The 19,654-nt window shown below is 37.0% G+C and overlaps 1 protein-coding gene across 13 annotated transcripts; it reads right to left on the bottom strand.

Annotated features, from left to right (window-relative positions):
- Positions 1 to 1,774: 1,774 nt before the first annotated feature.
- Positions 1,775 to 18,934, bottom strand: LOC113105120 (uncharacterized). 13 transcript variants are annotated; one of them, XR_003292315.1, is made up of 8 exons: positions 18,816 to 18,922; positions 17,546 to 17,593; positions 17,317 to 17,473; positions 17,096 to 17,170; positions 15,884 to 15,939; positions 15,100 to 15,792; positions 12,215 to 12,287; positions 11,682 to 12,053 (listed from the first exon to the last, which is right to left on the bottom strand). XR_003292315.1 is itself a non-coding variant. In XM_026266252.1 (7 exons), exons 3-7 carry the CDS (start codon positions 9,364 to 9,366, stop codon positions 2,036 to 2,038), a joined length of 1,605 nt encoding a protein of 534 aa, XP_026122037.1. In that variant the 5' UTR covers positions 9,367 to 12,053; positions 12,215 to 12,287; positions 15,100 to 15,670; the 3' UTR covers positions 1,775 to 2,035. The 13 variants fall into 13 exon arrangements, 3 of the variants coding, with proteins under 3 accessions (XP_026122037.1, XP_026122045.1, XP_026122052.1); XR_003292302.1 differs by lacking the exon at positions 17,546 to 17,593 and adding an exon at positions 17,594 to 17,620 and having other exon boundaries at positions 17,317 to 17,525; positions 18,816 to 18,915; XR_003292304.1 differs by lacking the exon at positions 17,546 to 17,593 and adding an exon at positions 17,594 to 17,620 and having other exon boundaries at positions 17,317 to 17,522; positions 18,816 to 18,915.
- Between the last annotated feature and the right edge of the window lie 720 nt (positions 18,935 to 19,654).

Below are 19,654 nucleotides of genomic sequence, written 5' to 3'. Positions count from 1 at the left end.
ATGGAGCGGAATTTCCTTATATGGGTCCTGAGGGAACGTCTGCCGGAAGAGCGCGCGCTCCCGTATAGCGAGGCTGAGCAGCACAGACATTCACTGATCAGAGCGATTCACTGATCAGAGCGAGAGTGTCGCGAAAAGTCACAAAAGAAGTGTGTTTTTGGTTGCCAGGGCAAGACAACCCTGCACAGGGTTGTCTTTAATTAGGGTTAATTAAAGTTGTGGCCTAATGGTTAGAGCGTCAGACTCCCAATCGAAGGGTTGTGAGTTCGAGTCTCGGGCCGGACGGAATTGTGGGTGGCGGTAGTGCATGAACAGCTCTCTCTCCACCTTCAATACCACGACTTAGGTGCCCTTGAGCAAGGCATCGAACCCCCAACTGCTCCCCGGGCGCCGCAGCATAAATGGCTGCCCACTGCTCCGGGTGTGTGCTCACAGTGTGTGTGCATTTCGGATGGGTTAAATGCAGAGCACAAATTCTGAGTATGGGTCACCATACTTGGCTCAATGTCACTTTCACTTCACAGATTACCAAAAAAAAAAAAAAAAAAAACAGCATTAAGGGACCAGTGGATGGAGTTTATTTTTACAGAGCATCAACGGAGTTGTGCAAGTGTTTGTTCCCTGCATTTCGAAGATGCTTGTTTTACAAACAAGGCCCAGTTTGACGCCGGATTTGCGTATCGTTTATTTCTTAAGGATGATGCAATCCCAATGAAAAAGGGTCACGATCGTGTGTTGGAACCGCAGGCGGTGAGTAAAACTGCTTAAAATATCTCGTCCTCCTTGTTAGTGCGTCCACTATCCCCTCCTATCTTTCTCTTATGAATATAATAAACTAAAGACTTTTTGGAGTTATGAAGGATGCAGTACTACTCTATAGGTACTCAAGATAAACAGGATATTGAGTGAAAACAAGCATTTCACCCCCCCTTTAAAATATATATTTTTTTCACATAATGCAGAGTTTTGAACTTATATTCAGTTGAGTAAATGGGTGAATTAAGTTTAATTCTGCTTTCAAAACCTGACTACTACCTGATTACAACATAAAAAAAAACAAAAACTTCAATGTGATACCACATATCGGATTTATTAGTGACTATAAAATACAACGTCTTTGTTTCATTTCAACAAATGAAACTTAAACAATCCTGAATGACTGGACCACTACATTTCTTCTGTGGAGAAACACTAAACTATAAGCAAATGATAACAGGAGTCAGTGTGGCACATACCATATACAGCAAAAAAAAAAAATTCTTAATTTCTCTGTTGTGGTTTCCATCTTACACTGAAAAAATAAAAACCTTGGATCAACTTAAAAAAATTGAAGTAATCAATCACACGAAACTTTTGACATTGACTCAATGTAAATAATTTAATTTAGTTTAACTTGAAAATTTTAAATCCATGCAAACCACTTTTTAAAGGTTGATCAATTTAATTATTTTAGGTTGGATCAAACTAATTATTTTAAATTAGAACAAACAAACTAAACTAATATGTATAGGTTAAATTAAATTAATTATTTTAGGTTCGAACAAACTAATTATTTTAAATTAGAACAAACCAACTAAACTAATATGTATAGGTTAAATTAAATTAATTATTTTAGTTTGGAACAAACTAATATTTATAGGTCTGAATAAAATTAATTATTTTAGATTGTCTCAAATTAAAAAAATATAGTGTTGGCATTATTTGAGATCTATAATCAATCAATAATAAAAAAAAATGATTTCAATACATTTTGATCAATGACTACTCAGAACACTTTTCCATTAGAACACATTTATTGTTCTATAAACTCACAACATTGAACATTTGCTTCAAATGTATGAAGATTGACAGCAGAAATACTTGTAACACTTGGCCTACTTTAACCTTTGTACCTGGTAGCCATCGAACTTGGGCAGCCACATTTGTAAATGCTGCAGTGAAAATGCAGCCTTGTTAGTGCAACCTTTTTATTAAAAGGTTCTAAAGTCTTGGCTGTAAAAACACAATAAAATTTAACAATTATGCAATTATACAATTAATTCTTGTACAGCTGGGTGGTCAGTCTAGTGACTTTTGGGGTCATCTTTTTTCCGTCAAGCTCCATCAGGACCTTTTGTACAAATTCAAAGGTGAACTGTAGCCTTTTTGGATATTTTAGGTTTAGTGTATATATGAGCCCAAAAACCATGGCAAAAGCGGTTGCAACCGATGGCAACTCGTTGAGGACCTCTTTTCCTTCTACAACAATTTTAATGTCTTTAGGTGGATGGAGAGGATCCTCTTTCCCAGTGATAAAGATGGCCATGGTTGTCTGCTCCAGTTCTTCAACCTCATTATCCTGCACAAAAAAAGAAAGAAAATATGCTATAAATTTGAGAAAATCTCCCGATTTCATGTTAGATCATAATGTGCCAAGCTCTTATACAATCTAAACTTTCAAAACAAAACATTTGATTAACAAATCAAAATAATCAAATGTTCATTGCAAGGGGTATGACTAGATTAAAAGCGATGAGATTTTTTTAAGAAGTAATAAGTGACTAGTAATTTATTACGATTTCTGAGTAACATGCCCAACACTGATGAGATTATCCTCGTTATATTCTAACTTTTTTCTTGACATGTCAGAGAACACTGTAAACACCTGTAAATTCTGTAAACACAGTGCATGAAGACAAATGTTGGGGGGCAGATGAGGCCTGTGGCATCACTTTTAGGTACTTTCTTAATACGGTTTAACTTTTTGGGATTTTGATAACATTAAGTCAATAACGTGTTATAATGTCGGTGATAATATGACCACCGCATCTGCCTTAATATTCTCTGAGTTTTTACGTTCCCTTCCGAAAATGAACCATAATTTTACTAAAAAAAAAAAAAAACTAAAAAAAAAACATGGTTCTTGAAGCAATACTAACTACAAATTATCCATGGCTTTGATGCTTCAAAATACTTCAAATAATAATTAACAAAGTAGACCTATTCAGATAATATTTTTATGGTAATAAAATCAGACCTAAGCGAAAAAAACAGCCACCTTTTAAAACTGATCCTTATTTTTATTGAAGTAAAATTTATTTTGTGTCATTTCCAAAATTCCCGATTACTGAACTAAATTAGGTTGTGTGTTAAAACTGTCAAAAATACTGTATTGCTACAGTATTGTAGTTGGTTATGTCTTAAATGAAAGAAACAGATGCATGTCTGTATATTAGATGTGTGCAGTAATGGATAGTTCATCCTAAAATGTTATTTCTGTCATTGTTGATTCACTCACATGTTGTCCCAAACTTACAATACATTAATTTATTTCTTGAAGATTGAAGAATCTGGATAACCCAACAGTTGCCGGTCCACAATGACTTTGTTAGTAGGGGGGTAAATACTCTGGAAGTCACTAGGCGTTTCTCAATGTCAAGGAAGGATCCTCGGAAGCCAGAATTTCGAGGATGCTACCTCTAATGTCGAGGAAGGATGCATATGTGTAGCCTTCGCGCTCTCAAATCACCCACAATCCTATGCGTGCAGCTTTGCTATATTGTTAAAAAATGCAAAAATGTCGAACGTTAGTGGAGTCGGAGCGTTAACGGTTTTTATTTACATTACCAAACATTTGTTATAACTGTAGTAAATATAAGTAAAGTTTAACATTTAAATGCCAGTACAAATTACTACCATATTGATATTGTAAATTATACAAATACAAATGGTTAACTGAACCGGACCTGTCATTTAACAAGTGTTAGCTTGGTTGCATCACCGGCATTTCTTTTATAACTAGTTAAGTTGTCCAAAGTAATTTAACGATACCATTCATAGCGTTATTCAAACGGACCTATTCACTGATGTAATGACGCAATTACGTGCACTTGCTTGCATGTTCCATTTTTTGTGTTCGAATGCTAAAGAGTAGTCTCGCCTAGCCTCTGAAGGAAGTGACTTGGAAGGACCAGTCCTACCAAGGAAGTATCCTTGACATTGAGAAACACCTACTGTGAACCAGCAACTGTTTGGTTTTCCACCTTCTTCCAAAAAAGAGTTTATGTTTAGTGGAAGAAGAAAACTCATTCAGGTTTAAAACAACTTTTGAGTGGGTAAATAGCTAGTGGCCTAAATATCCATACTTTTTCATATTTTGTTACCTTAATGTAACAAGCTTTGTCTTTATTATAGTGATATTAGTTTGGCTGTAATGCTCAAACAGCTTGCAAAATAGAAAAACCAACAGTTTTCATGATAAAATCATGGTATTTCTAAAAAAGGAAAATTAAAATTTTTGCCATATCGCTCACCCGAACAAACCAAATCCCACCCAAAGACCATTGTGCCCTCGTAATGCCAATTTGCCCCTGCCCCTGTGCATGACACTGCCAGGGTGGTTTGGACGGCGAAGCCACATTTGTGTGTATCGCTGATTTCATTGCGACACCCCTCATCCTCTTACCCGAATGCTTACCCTGGACTAGAGTTAATGTTAGCGGTTTATAAAGTGGAAGTAGACAACTTAACTAGATAGCTAATCTGTCTGCTTATCAACTCCTTGAATGGATTATAGTACATTTTTACATGGCTTATTGTAAAAACGCTACCGCAAGAAAAACATATAGCTAACTAGATTTTCAAAAAGACATTGGATCATTAATGTTATTTTGACTGCTGATGTTAGCTAGCAGAGTTAACGTTAGCACGCTAGTATACTGCGCTGCAATCATGTCCTATGGCAGACAGAATTGCAAAATAAAAACAATCCAACAAGCAAACTAAACAATGTAAACAAAAACTTGTTTTTTTGTGGCGGCCTTTATAAAATGAGCAGTGGTGATAAGTCTAGTCATGTTATCAACAGAAGTGAAAGTGACTGAAGACTGTGCTCTTCTCCATTTTTGGTTAATTTCTGTAGCAGAAAGAATGCCACATATAGGCCTGGAATATGAAGTAGCAAGGACATATAGGTCTTAAGTCATTTGCATACCTGCCAACCTTGAAGAAATTTTATGAGTACTACAACCCCCCCCCTCCGTGCGCACGCAGCCCACCGCCAATGTATGCTCCACCGTTGCACTCACACCTGTGTGAAACCTATGAGATACCTAACACTATAATACATATTATACACATAATATCCTTTCACCATTTTAGATTTATTAGTTACTCCATAACATATACAAGTAGACCATAAATGTTATACAATTACTGCAATCACTCCGAACATTTTGTACAGGATGCACAGCCAAGGAAACTTCTTCCACCTGACAAGTAAACTGAAGACATTCTTTCTAAATAAATAAATCAAAACATTAAATAAATGTGCAAAACCAGCAGTTATCAATATCAAAATCAGTTTGCTAAAAAACAAACTACAATTTTTTTTATTATAATATTCCATGTATAGTGTTTAAACTTTTGCATTGTTTAACTTGTTAAAGATTGCAGATTTGGCTTTTTTTAAGTAGTGCATCTCTTTGTAACAAATGCTGCCTTTGGAGGCAATCATGACTTTTCTTGTCACCAGAGAACTAAACATGTCTGTGCTCATATTAATAGATTATTAATAATATTGAAAAGAGCGGAGAATTTTTCTTTTTCCGTTTTTTTTCAGGGGAATAAATTGAAAGAACAGCATTGTTTGTTACATTTGTTACAGTTACATTTATATTATTTACATCAAGCTTTTGAATGGTATAGTATTGCATATTGTTATTGAAACTTCATAATGTTTCACTTATATTATACATTTAGTCAGGAATTATAGTTTGGAGAAAGTCTTTGGAAAAAGTCTAACTAGTAAAATGTTTACACGTTATGTGAAAACTAGTACAGGTATATAAATAAATAAAAAGAGACTTACTCATGTTTATGATCTCTGCTGAATAAAGTGCTTCATTCTTTTTTCTGAGGAAATCCAAATCTCAAATACTCAAATCACATTTGGGGGTGAATTATATCTTATTCCTCTCATCGCGAAGCAAACAGTAAAATAAAAATAAAAACTTTATTTAACATTAGAATCTAAATAGAGCGTTCAGCGCGGGGGCGTGGTCGAATATAATGAAGGGAGATGTGAAAAACGGCATTGTTTTGATATGGATTACTTTATCACAGAATATCTGTTTTCGGCAGCACTTGTTTAGTTTAAAAGTAGACACGTCAAGCTTTCTATAGATATCTCTCTCATGTCTCTTCGTTGAGTATTCATGGAGTTACAGTTCATTTTAATGACGTGTTTGTAAATGAAGATCAGCGCAGACAGGCTGCAGACACGCACCATGTTTGTTATCTTTATTTTATAAGTGCACAAAGTTTTGTTGTTATTATGTCTGTATACAAATAAAAGTAGAGCCTTTACAGATTAAATTTTGCTCTTATCTGTACGATCAAAACTGAAAGTGTAATTTAAGTTATTTTAGGAGTTATCAGGAGAAAATGACTCATAACGCGTATACGCGTCAATAGACTCCAGAGGGTTGAACAGAACAATTCAAAACGAAAGAAAACAGACTGCTCTCTGCTTATGTAACGTTAATCCGTATGAAATGTGCATTTCTCTGGCGCGTTCACTACTGCGAAGATTGCGAGACAGCATCGTCAACTTTATCTTTGCAGTTGACACGACATTGATACAGAAAACACTTGTTTATTAATAATTATATTATTCAAATATCCATAATCATTACTTTTGCCGGTTCTTTGTGACAGCTTTTAGGTGCGTTATTGGCAGCGCCACTTACATGTTAGCCTACATGAACGCGTGAACTGAACTGAGCTCGTCACAGCTGGACTGCTTGTTATGATGTCAAGGACACTTTTAATGTTCATAAATTCAATTATGCTAAACATAGCCTAACTGTTACCTTTATCTTACGTTAATCAGCACCTGGCCTGTCTCAAACCTTCTAGATTTCAAGCCATTCCACCACTTTTCTAATTCTAACTGCAAACTAAGCTTGTGGATAGGAGGGGCAGGTGGGCGGTGGGTTAACATGCAGCGCTCTGATTGGCCGAAAGTTTTTCACTCCATTCACACGCTGTGGATCAGCGGCAGAATCATAGATTGCATGGAAAATGAAATCGGCGAAATGCGAGACGCAACAAAATGCGTACCCAGAGAGCAGCGAATCGTACAAGCGTACTTATGGGTCAAAATGCATGCAGAGTACGAAAAATGCGTACATGTTGGCAGGTCTGCATTTGCAAATGGATTCGTTTGGACACACTTTTTTTTAACACTTCCAGGGAAGACAGAAAAAAATAAAAAAAAATAAGATGGTTTTGGTACGTCTGGATGTGATCTAAGTGTTTACTGCTCAACAATCAGCATCAAAGATTTCTTATAAAGTGTTAAAATCTTGTCTTGTGAGCTTAGTTTCTCATCACACCCCTATTTGTTAAATATGGCTAGGAAAACCTAGACTAGGACCATGTTAGTCTGTAGGTGTTAACTGTGTGAGCAAGTGAGAGAGATGCCCTTACCTGGTATTCTTTGAAAAGGTGCTCAACAGGTTCACCAAGGTAGATCATCAGAGATTTGAGGATGCATTCTCTTCTGATGCTGATGTCCACAGGCTAAGTAAGAACAGTTACTATGAATTAAAATGAAACATTTACAATAACAACAACAACAACACTATTCAGCCATGGATCCCACTGACACACAACTTATTTATAGATACCTCATCTAAAACTTGCAAGGTCCTGGAGGTCTTCTCTTTAACAACTCCTCCCTTGCTCCTGATGACCTCCAACAATTTGGTGGAGTGCTTATCCAACTGCGCCAAGAACTTTGTCTCCAAGGGAACTGTAGTGATTCGTATGAACTCTGCATTGATCTAAAAAGGAAACAGAAATAAGTTTAGAAGTTTTTATGATGGTGAACACAAAACAGCATCACCAGCACAACCTTAGTAAATTATCGCCTACAACAAGAACAACAACTCATAAGTGACTCAACAGTTAGGTCTAAAAATGTTCAACTGTAATTCATAAGACATTTGCTCACATGGATTTAACTGGTCTTAGACAAAGTGTCATGCCTGTGAAACTCCATTACAGGGAAACAATTAAGTTAGTAAATAAATGGGTGAATAATGCATCTGAGGTGCTTTGCATCTAAAAACCTACCTCTTCCATCTGAAAAAGTGCAGGCCATCTCTCAAAGACGTCTTCAATGCTCGGCTTCTTATGCACAATTTCTTGTCTCCGGTAACCAAACGTCTTTGCCATCTTTTCTTTTATTGCTTGTCTGTTGTTTCTTTGTTGTAGTTCTGCCAGAAGGGAAATCCTTTCTTGTTCAAGGCTTTCTGGAGTCTCACCACTTGGCAAGGGTGGAAAATGGTTGACCTCAGCCCGTCTAGGTCTCTTCAAATTCTTAGCTGGGTAGGCCTCCCCTGGAGACTTGGATTTCAAAGAATTCACAGTGAGCTCTGCAGCTGTTCCATGTGCCCTAAGTAGAGTCCGGTAGTTGGACATTTTTACCTTGAGCCTTTGTTTCCATCCATAGCTCTCATTGAAAGACCCTGATTCTCTCAGGCAGGGGTGTTTCCTTGTCAGTGCCTCAGCAACATCGCTGAAGTCAGCATCTGTAGGGTATGCTTTGTATGTGTAGACTTTTTCAGCCACTTTCTCCAGTATGTCAGACAGCATTTTTGAGCAAGGTGTCAACCTAGATTTGCTTCTTGTGTACTCCTCATTTCCCCTCTGTAGTTGACATTCTGTGTCATAGGAGAAGAGTGGAATTGGGAACACTTTTGGCCACTGCTGTGTTCTTAATGATTCTGAGGAACAGCTGCTAAGAATTATGGTGTCATCTATATGTGCAGATCCTGGGGAGGAATCTTCGCTGTCCTGTCCACCTGAAGGGATGCTACTTATTGTGGGATCAACTGGGTACAAGACAATAGTTGTGGTATCAGGGTCTAATTGGACAACTTTGATAACTGAGAGATCCTTAATTACAGTTGTAGAGGTCAGATTCACAAATAAGTTCCCAAAATCAGTGTCCTTGTACTGTAGCCTTATGTGTCCTCCTAATCCACATGCATTCTTGACCTCTTCGATAAGTTCCTCCACTGAGTTGGGAATCCCATTGCGTAGCTCCATTCTTACACTGTTGTCTTCGTTCAAGATGATCAGCAATCGAACAGTTGCAATATCTGCCATGGTGCCCTGAGTAAGAGAGACAGAGACATGGTAAAAAGGAATGAGTGATGCAGCTTTACACTTGATAATAACTATATATAAGTGATATATCACTATATAACTTAATATTTAAATATTAAAGAAGAAAAAAAATCACTGGTTAGACACAAGGGTTAGGACTATTACATGCAAAAGTCATACAACCACTCACTAAATTCTGACCTTAAACATGTATGTATCTTTTGAGAGTAATCAGCCGCATCCCCCCAACTGTGTAGTCAGCCAATGGATATGGATCTGTCAGTTCGTTTCGGTCAAGAAGTTCCACCTCCTTCGTAGGACACATTTTCAGTTCATATGCTCTGTAATGTTCCCTGTACCACGCACTCAGCTTTCTGACAATAAAAAGCAGCTTATCCTTGACAACAATCATCTGGATTATTTCAGTAAATTCCGGCATCCCTGCCAATGAGCCATGTGCAAGTATCATTCCATTCCTGTAGTTAAGGCCACTATACGTTGCATTTTTAGCCAAGCACACACAATCCAAGTCTGGGTGCCTCCGTTTAATAGCAAATGCAATGTCGTCTTTCAAAACGTCTATGGGAAGAGTTGAAACATTTGCTACTTCCAGGGGGGATTTAGGAAAGTTGCACATGTAAAGGTGATGTGCCATGAGAAACTGATGTCTTTCTGCTAAGGACATGAGCACATTTTTGAAGCACGTTGTATGGCGCACAACTCTTTTGAAGAAGCTGTGCTTCGCTTCGAAACGCATGGTCCATAGTGCAACTAACGGTCCAAACTCACAGATTAACTGAGGATAATGCTCCAGGAAATGGTGTTTAGGCAGAAGATTTGTCTCTGGGAAAAGCTCTTTAAATCTAACTCTGTGCTCAGAAATCTTAAAGTTCAAATATCCAATTGATTCTTTAGTTTGAACTGGAGAAACAACAAGCTCCACAATGTCTTTTAAATCAGCAAGGAGATGCCAGGCTGGTTCATCAGTGGGAACTTTCTGTCCAAGTAGTAGTGGAAGAAATCTTATTAAACTCCAGTTTTCGTGTGCGTTTCCACCAATTGTTCTCCTGGATGAATAGGTCAGAGGAACAGGATGTGGGCGATTTGTTTTATCAGTCCATTTAAAGGGAAAATCTTCTATTGCCTTGTTCAGAGTGGCCAAAGTAAAATAGTTTTTGGAAATGAATACAGTCAGACAAAGAGATATTTCAACGGGAACTATTCCCTCAAATAAATCATGGGCAATGTCTGGAGGAAAACCAGTAGTAACATTGAAATGGGAAAGTTTTTCTGACAAAACACATTTCCTCGTAACACCATAACAGTTGGACAAAGAATTTTCCTCAAGGGTTTTAAGATGACTTGTGTGAATTTCTTCAGTTCTCGGCGAGAAACCTCCAGCTCCAACGTCCTTGGTCTGAAAATCGAACCTGTCTGCAGTACAAAATCTGCAAACATATCTGCCAGAAAAACTTTCTACAAAACCAGCAATACTGTGTGCTCCAAGGTTATCGGCAACCACACACTGCACTGTGCCCTTCAAAGTTTTCCCCAACTTACTCACAAAAATCCCATTTTGTTCTAATGTTATGAGATCACTAGTTAAAGGCTCTAAAACTTTGTCATAACCATAAACCTTGACATCATTGCTATTTATCAATGCAGCCAAATGGATAGAGGACAACAATGACTGAAAACCAGGTGGCAGATTGCCTAAAATCCAATACAAGGCACATATTTTGTGTTTTTTACGTGATGTACCAAGGGGATTGCATATTTCAAAATCGTCAACGTACAAAATCAATGAAATTGCACACTCTTTTGAGAGAATAGCATTTCTTTTAAAGAAAAGTCCATCCCAAAATGATGTGTATACCTGTCTATCACCATCCCCTGGTTGATGTTTTTCTTTCAAATTTGTAGCCTTATTTAGTATAGGTTCACAATTTAGAAGTTGCTGCAAAGATTTTAGTATAGGGACATACTGAAAAGACTTTCCATTCTTTCGGTCTAATACATATTCAACTGGTTTCACAACACTGAAGTTTTTTCTATAGTATGTCTTCCGTTTCCAAGTGGTTGACAGGGGACCATGGTTTCCAATTGCAGCTTGAATGGGATTTGAAGTGCAAAGTACAGTGGCCAACTCTTTCACAACTGATTCATCAATCTGGCAATTGTGATCCTTTAAGAAGTGGATTATAGTCTTTTGGGTGACCGGCACAGAGACATTACCAATTAAATATTGCAACTCTTCAAGTAGTTCATTCACAGCTGCACTTGGCACCAGAAAAGCATTTTCTAACTTAAGTAAGACTGAGGCTAATTTTAATTCAATAACATTTGTCAAATCTGTTGATTCTTCATCAGGAAGTTCTTCAGATAGTAAATCAGCATCTGACAACTCTGTACTGCTTATTGCAAATGATTCTACAACAGCAGGACTATCAACAGGTCCATCAACAATTCCAGGCTTTAAATCATTAATTGTATGGGGGGTGTGTTTTCTCCATTTGTGAGTATTGAAAGCTCCATATAGATTGGTTTTGTATGAGCAATCAGCAAACATACAACTGACAGATTCATGATTTTTCAAATGTTTCCCAATGTGTCGAAAATAGTCCGTCTCAGTAGAAAGTAGATTGTTGTCGCAAATGTGGCACTTGAAGAATTGTGAAAAGCTATCTTTCTGTGAGGATTGTTGTGCAGGATGGTATTTGCTTAGATGGGTCAGCAGAGCTTTCCATGTCTTGCATGTGCATGGGCAATTCTTGTAAGTACAGGGGTAAGCTCGGCCCCGTCCATAATGCCGATGATCAAGTTTATAGTGTTTCAAAAGTTCAGATCTTCTTGAATATGAATGGTCACAGTCTTTACATTTCCACATGTACAGATAACTGAAGAAACATGAGATACAAATATACCTTTAGGCTACTGAGCAGACCACATCTAGTTTTACTTAGTAGATCTGGTAGAAAACTTCCCAGATGAGAGAAAATGTTACACTTTAGGACGCCTAATTATCACAAATGCCCTCATGACATTGGAAATAACTTACCACGAGCAATGATCACTGGCAGGAGCTTCCAAATAATTTGCACAGCAGGAACAACTGACTAGCTTCCCTGAAGCTGAAAGAGAAAACATGATTAAGTTTTAGCCATTAAAGTGTGTTAACTACTAACATCATACACAAATTAAGAATACCCAACATTTAACATTAATAGATATATACTTTATTTTATGATTTTAGGAAAGCTGGCTAACATTTTGGTAAATTTCTACCACATGTAAATGCTGTTAATAGTGTAGCAAACTAACATTACCAGATAGAAATAGCTGCGCCCTTTAATATTATGGCTGATAAATACTGAACACAAGATAATTAAGAGTGTAAAAAAAGGACCTTTAGGTATTGATAGCATAAGTAACCATTAGTCAAGTTTCAGGGATGCAAACACATGTAAAATGTAGTAAAAAAAAAAGAGGTTATCGAAGCCCTCGTCCCGCGGCAAATATCCAGATACTTATATAATTATGATGGATTTAAACCTTTGTAAGTTATCATTTTGCAGTGTAGGATTACAGTTAACACCTTTAAATATTACAAAAATTTAAACTTAGTGAGTGTATAAATCAGCAGCAAAAAGAAATTATTGAAAAAATCTGCACAGTAATTTTATAAAATCTATAAATGTTAGTAAAAACAAATTACTATTAGTACTCTTATAAAAATTAATCAGGCATTACATTTCACAATTTTATATTTATACATTTCAAAAATTCCTAAATGTATATATTTGTATAGCCTACACTACACAGAAATAATATACAATCCAAGTATGCATATTTTAAATGTATTGTGCAGGCTAGGTATAAAGAAAATAGGTTTCTAATAAATCTAAGCTTAAAGCAACACGGAGTCCGAGTCAACAGTTAAAAGTTCACGCCATGGCACTAGTGATGGGAATTTCAGTTCTTTCCTGCGAACCTGTTCTTTTGGGCAGTTCGATTCAATAAACCGGTTAAAAAAAAAAAACAGTATAGGTCTCTGCAGGAATGTTATGGGAGTTACCAAATCAGGGTGTTTTTACACCATGATACCTGATTGTCTGATGTCATAGTGATGTTAGGTTTAGGGGTGGGGTTGGGTAAGGGGGATCATTTTAATTGCATGAATTAGAATCACCCAGAAGTTTGAAAACACTCACAAGGTGTTCTGCTCTGCAGAGACCCAAGTAAAAAAAAAAAAAAAACAGTCCATCTGTTCTTATACGCTCAACGTAATGACGTCATTGGAGAAGTCTATCAAACATTCAAATATATAAAGTCCGTAATCATATCTTTAGTCAGTTAAAAACCTCATAATCATGAAAAGTTTACAATTAAGTTTTGCAACAACACACAGAATACAGTAACAGCAATAATGTGCATGAGGATTTAAGTCTTGAAGATATAAAGTAAATCAATTAGGTGTCATCAGCGCAGAAATCATAATCCACTTACTAAACATAATCCATTGCAATGTATTTGTTATTAAATAAACTTACATTTCGCCAGGTCAGAATGAATAACAAAAGAACCAGTTCGGTTCAGACGCTTTGTGTGTCGGTCTGCTTCATGCTGAATCAGGCATGCAGTATCATCAGCTCATCGGTTATCAAATCGGACGTGTCCGACAGAAACGATTCTCGGTTCAGTGTACTGCTGATCGGAAAACTGATGCAACCGGTTCTTGACTCGAGAAAGAGAACCGCTCCAGCAGTGGGCGTATACGTTTATTATACTCTGCTCAGTGTTCATCTTCAGTTCTCTCTTCACAGCAGTTCAGTCAGTGTACTGTTTGAGTAAATGAATTACTCCAGGATATTGGTGTGTTTGAAATCAGAGGGAGTGTCAGCCACATTAAAAAAGTTAACATTTTAAGTCATTTGTGGATTAATGCTTATTGGAGACGTGAACCGTTTCAAACGATTCAGTTCAATTTGGTGAACTAACGTTAGTTCAAATGGTTCACTAAGAAGAACCGGTTAAATCGAACGATTCGTTCACGGCACAAATCGAGGAAATCCTCGTGTAACATATCTTTCCAACAGTTTATCGATCATTTGTTTCTTCACGGTTTTAAATTCCATTTATCGTTGGTTTGATGCCAATTCAGAGTTCTTGTAATGTGTGATCTAACAGACACACGGTAGCGAGTCGTTTAAAAACAGCAAAAAACTCCAACAAAATAATCATTTTATGCAAATCCACAGCCCTTTATCTACATATCAAGCATCATAATGTGAATACGTTAAATCATATTGGAGTGAGTTTTACCGTGTATCCTGCTCGATCCTGCTGTAACGGACGAGGCGCGCGCGTGGTTTGAATATAAAATGGAGAATGATTGACAGCAGCAGAGGAGGGAAGACGAGTTTCCGTAAACTGTTAATTTAATGATGTAAATATAATTCTGTCCCTCAGATTAAGCTATGGAATGACTTCAGATGACTTTGTGAAATTATAATCAGACCCTCTCAGACCTGCACGATTCACACAAGTCATGCAGACTGACGCGAAAAAAGCGGGAGGTGTCGAAAAGCGCGCTCTTTGCATCCATGAAGTTTGAAGCTTGAATCTGGGGATTTACTACTGCATTTCAAGTGTCAGAAATTCAGCGGAAAAAAAAAGTCTAGAATAATTATGCATTTAGAAATAATAGCTTGCATTTAATGGCCAGTTAGCTAGCAACCTGTGGTAGCATTACTCACCCACTACCAGATGTTATAGTTTGAATGAAGAATGTTAATGTTAACGCTACTAGTGATATCCTAGTGATAGTTACATGCTATCAAGCGTGAATGCTGAAATCACGGCCAGAGTCAAGGCCAATCAGGTATAACTATTGAAAAAAAAGAAAAAAAAAATTAAGGGTATATACAAAGATGATTGTTTTACCTTCTTAGTATCAGTGGTACTCTAGTTCTTCTGTGTCTTTCAGCCAGCCTGGAGGGGTCTGTTGAAGTGTAAGTTACCGCGGCCGCCACTGACTTAACACACAGTTCTGTAACGGACGTTTTTTTTTTTAAATTCTTTAAATAAACAGGTCAGGTGGTCAGAGAGCGGGAACTCCAACTCAGCAATGCGCATGTGCAAACCATGCTTAATTTAATAAAATTGCTTTAATCAAATGAATAAATTCAGTTTAATGTCCCGCTGCAAATCAAATTGTATCCATGTAAAAAAAATGGATTCAACCATAAATATAAATTAAAACGTTTAGTTTAAATGAAAAAAACAATAATTTTAACCTGTTTCAATGACAAAATACACATTAAACGAATAACAGCAATGTTAGACTTTTTTCAGTGTACAAAGGAAGGCATTATCTAACCACAGTGTCAAATTAGCTACAATAAAAAGAGGTTTTATAGCGTAAACATTCATTACATATATACATTTGTATAATTGTCATCAAACGAAGAGACAAAGATGGCAAATATTTCAATGCCAAAAAGCAAGTTATTGTAAGCAGCCGGATACTACTGATCTTCCTGTGCTTTAAGCTTCCTCTCCCAAAGTTTCTGATGATCTGAGAATCCTTGCTTTCCTTTGTTGAAGGAATTGGGTCCAGCTGAAGTGGGCGTTTCTCTGAAAAAAAAAAAGAAAACAAAACCAAAAAACCTGGTGAAGATGCTGTCATCTCATGAAATCTAAAAGTATTAAAAATATGAAATCCAACCTGCCAATATTCTTCATCCTCATCTTTGCATCAGGCGGCATTTCTTCAGGCTCGCTCTGAAAAGCAAAAACTGGTCTTTCAACATATGGGGCCCTATTTTAACGATCTGAAACGCAAGTGTCAAAGCGCGAAGCGCAAGTAAGTTTGTGGGCGGGTCTCGGCGCTGTTGCTATTTTCCCGGCGGGATAAATGGCTCTTGCGCCCGGCGCAAATCTAAAATGGGTTGGTCTGAAGTAGCTTCATTATTCATAGGTGTGGTTTGGGCGTAACGTGAAATAAACCAATCAGAGCGTCATCCAACATTCCCTTTAAAAGCAGGTGCGCAAGTTCCATTATGGATTGCTATTATTATGGCGTATTTACCAGGCGCACGCCAGGAGCGGTTCACAGCCGAGGAGACTGATGTTCTTGTAAGAGCAGTGAAAGACAGAGAAGTTGTGATGTATGGGGATGGGAGAAACCCACCCAAAATAGCGTCGGTTAAACAGGCGTGGGAGGAAATAGCCACAATTGTTTCATCGATTTTTTTTTTTCCTGGTTCTTGACGGACAAACAAATTTGTCAGATGTCCTTATATACATATATGACCTCAAACAGGTCTGATCCTTAATTACTACAATTGGCCTGAATAATTTGTAAGCTAGATTTATGCCTATTTTTTCACATCTTCGTGGCACACCACAATGATTTCCGTCATCTCATGTGTTAATATTTTTTTTAAGTGTAACAATTTATAATTTGCAAAAATAACTGTTGCATCTGTGTAAATAACATGAACAAAGTGTATGCGCGTTGTGCACGCTATACATTATGGTCAAGCATGCGCCCTTAAAATAGCAGAATGAACAACGCGCAACGCGCCACTGACTTTAGACTAGGTTTTTTCTGGTCAGTGGCGCAATTGTTTAATGCAACAGCAAAATAGCACCAGGGATTGTTTGCGCCGGAACACGCCTCCTTTTTTGCGCTGAACCGCCCAGGGAGCGCAAGTTCATTCACTAGTTTAGCGGCGTGCGTCTGTGGAGGGAAAAGCGCGCTTTGCGCGGGTGCAAAATAGGAATGACACATGCGACGGTGTACAAAGTCAATTGCGCTGGGTGCAAGATAGGGCCCATGATGTTCATTCATACTATATTATTTATTACTGCAAAATTATAAATATCACAAGGACAGCATTGCAATTAAATAAATAAGTTCTAGAATCCTACTTACATCATCATCCTCATTAAAAACAGATGCCAGTCCAGGTTTCTTGGCAGGTAAGACAGGTGTGGGTTCTTTAGGTTTCTAAAAGAGAACCAATAAAACAGAATTGTTAAATGTTCAAAATGTAAAAACTTTTTTAAAAGTATACAAAACAACACAAACAAACATTGCACACACTATACTTGTATATAAATGCATATGTATATATAAAAATAACATATACATACGCTTGCTCCCAGCTTGATAGAGATTGGCGCAGACTTCTTCGCAGTCATGCTAAACCCCACTTTAGACATTTTAGGGGGTGCTGCCTTACTTTTAGACTCATCTTGGAGGTCAATCTCATCAGCAGACCGCTTTCGCAGACTGTCCCCTGATGCCGTGCTGGAAGAGACAGTCTTAGTTTTCACACTGCTTCCCTTCTCTTCCGGTCCTGCTGGAGGCGAAACAACTTACCAAGGTGAGCGACTGTTGGCTTGGAGACCAAAGGTGAGCTACAGTTACCTGAAAGATGAGGGATGCCAGGAGGACCTGCTCAGATAGGCGCTGTTGAGCTTAAAATCTAATTGATTAGTTGGAGTTATTTGATTAGCACTTGTTGTCTTTAACTAATGCAACATAAAATGCATCTGGCTGCTTTCAGCAGTGCCATTGTCTACTATTACACACATTAATATGGTAATACCAAGATATCTGCGGTAAATGAAAAATGGTACATAAAATCATTAATGATAAGGCTCCATCCAGTATATTTTAATTCTGATTTTTCTCTGGTTAATGTAAGACATGGCCATTTTACCAGACAAAGCATTATGGATATTAATTTATGTAGATACTGTATGGTCAAAGGTCATTTAAATATTCAGGCTCAAATGAATGGAACAAGCTGCCTTTAGATATTAAGGTATTAACAAATTGTGAGGGTTTTAGAAAAAGGCTGAAGATACTGTTCTTAGACAGGATGTCTTAAAATGTATAAGGAATTGTTGACCTGTATGTTATTTTATGGGAGTGAGCAGATTTTTGACTAGGATTTCTTCTCTCTTTTTTAAAGCAAGGACCACAGTGGACATTACTGTAACTTCATTGTGTTATCCTTGACAAGAAGGTTGTAACCGTGAACTGCTACTTTTTGTGTCAAATAAACTCAACTGAGATGGTAAAACCACAGTACTTCGCCATGATACTGAATTATCAACATGACACCTATGCAATTTACACTGTACTCCAAGGTAGATTCACTATACCATAGTACTTTAGCTGTACTGTTGTATAGTGTATAAGCATTACTAAGAACACCACAATGGAAGAATAAAATAGTAATTTGATATAAGCCATGGTACTGGATTGATGTGCCACATTATTTACATGGTACTTGAATGACTTCAGGTTCTTCTACAGTATCGTTACAGTTCCAAAACAGAAAGATAGCTGTTAGATTATGGATCAAACCTTTGCTAAACAAAACTCCGCTGGACTTATAATATGCAACAATGTTATGCATTTAGTCTTGTTAACTTAGATCCAACATCACTGTTAAATATTACGGATCTCCACAGAAAACACAGCATTGAAAAGCAGCTCGTTAACAGCTTACGAAGCTAACGCTACCTTGCTAACCTAAGCTATATAGCTTAAATACCTATATTCACAAATACAATCATTATTCTCGAATGATTTCCATTGTAAGTTCATTGCAAAATAAAAACAGTTTTGACAGTTTCACCTCCTTTAGAGGGGCCTTCGCCGCTGCACTTCACATTTGCCATCGTATGAATCTGTTTCAACCACGTACGGCTATCGGAGAGGACAAAACACCTCTTCCGCTTACGAACAACATTCGAGTACAAACAGCGCCGTCTAGCGTACAGAGATCGCATAGCGACCCTGCATATTTTAATTATTTTTTTTTATTTTATTATTATTATATTTTTTAATAATATATATGGTGCTTTATATAATACAGATTTCGTCAAAGCAGTTTTACAGTGTTACCCAGGAAAAACTTGTGCTGATGATGCAAGAGGACAAATATGTAATGCGATTCTATTCTGGCCTACATGGATGGGTGATGACAATAACTTTCTCCCCAAATAAAGGTTTTAAAATTAAAAGATGGTGTGTTTGATTTTAAAGAAACAAACACATTTTAAAGTGTATTGAGCTTTTGAATGAGGTGACAGGGCATCATGAAGGCTACCAAGTGTCAAATGTTTCCTTATTCATACTCCATGGTAATTCAAAGAAAACCACAAGTGTTACCATGGTTTTATGTCCAGAATTGTGATAATATATTATCAATAACATGCTTGTGGCTACATTTAAAGTCTACAAACTAATGCAGTTAATTAATGTTATACAAAATGCAAGCTTATTGTAAAGTGTTACCATTATTAATAATAAAAGTCACTTGAAATATTGAGGTTTCTGTTGGAACCACTTATATTTCATAAACAAACCGGACCATGACCATATATTTTGGGTTTTATATTTGACCTCTTTACATATGATACTCAAATTTTCTATATTAATGTCCAGCTGTATTCATAATGATATTAATTTGTT

The sequence above is a fragment of the Carassius auratus genome, chromosome 1 (assembly GCF_003368295.1).
Source record: "Carassius auratus strain Wakin chromosome 1, ASM336829v1, whole genome shotgun sequence".
NCBI lineage: Eukaryota > Metazoa > Chordata > Actinopteri > Cypriniformes > Cyprinidae > Carassius > Carassius auratus.
This window is presented reverse-complemented; position numbering and strand designations above follow the sequence as displayed.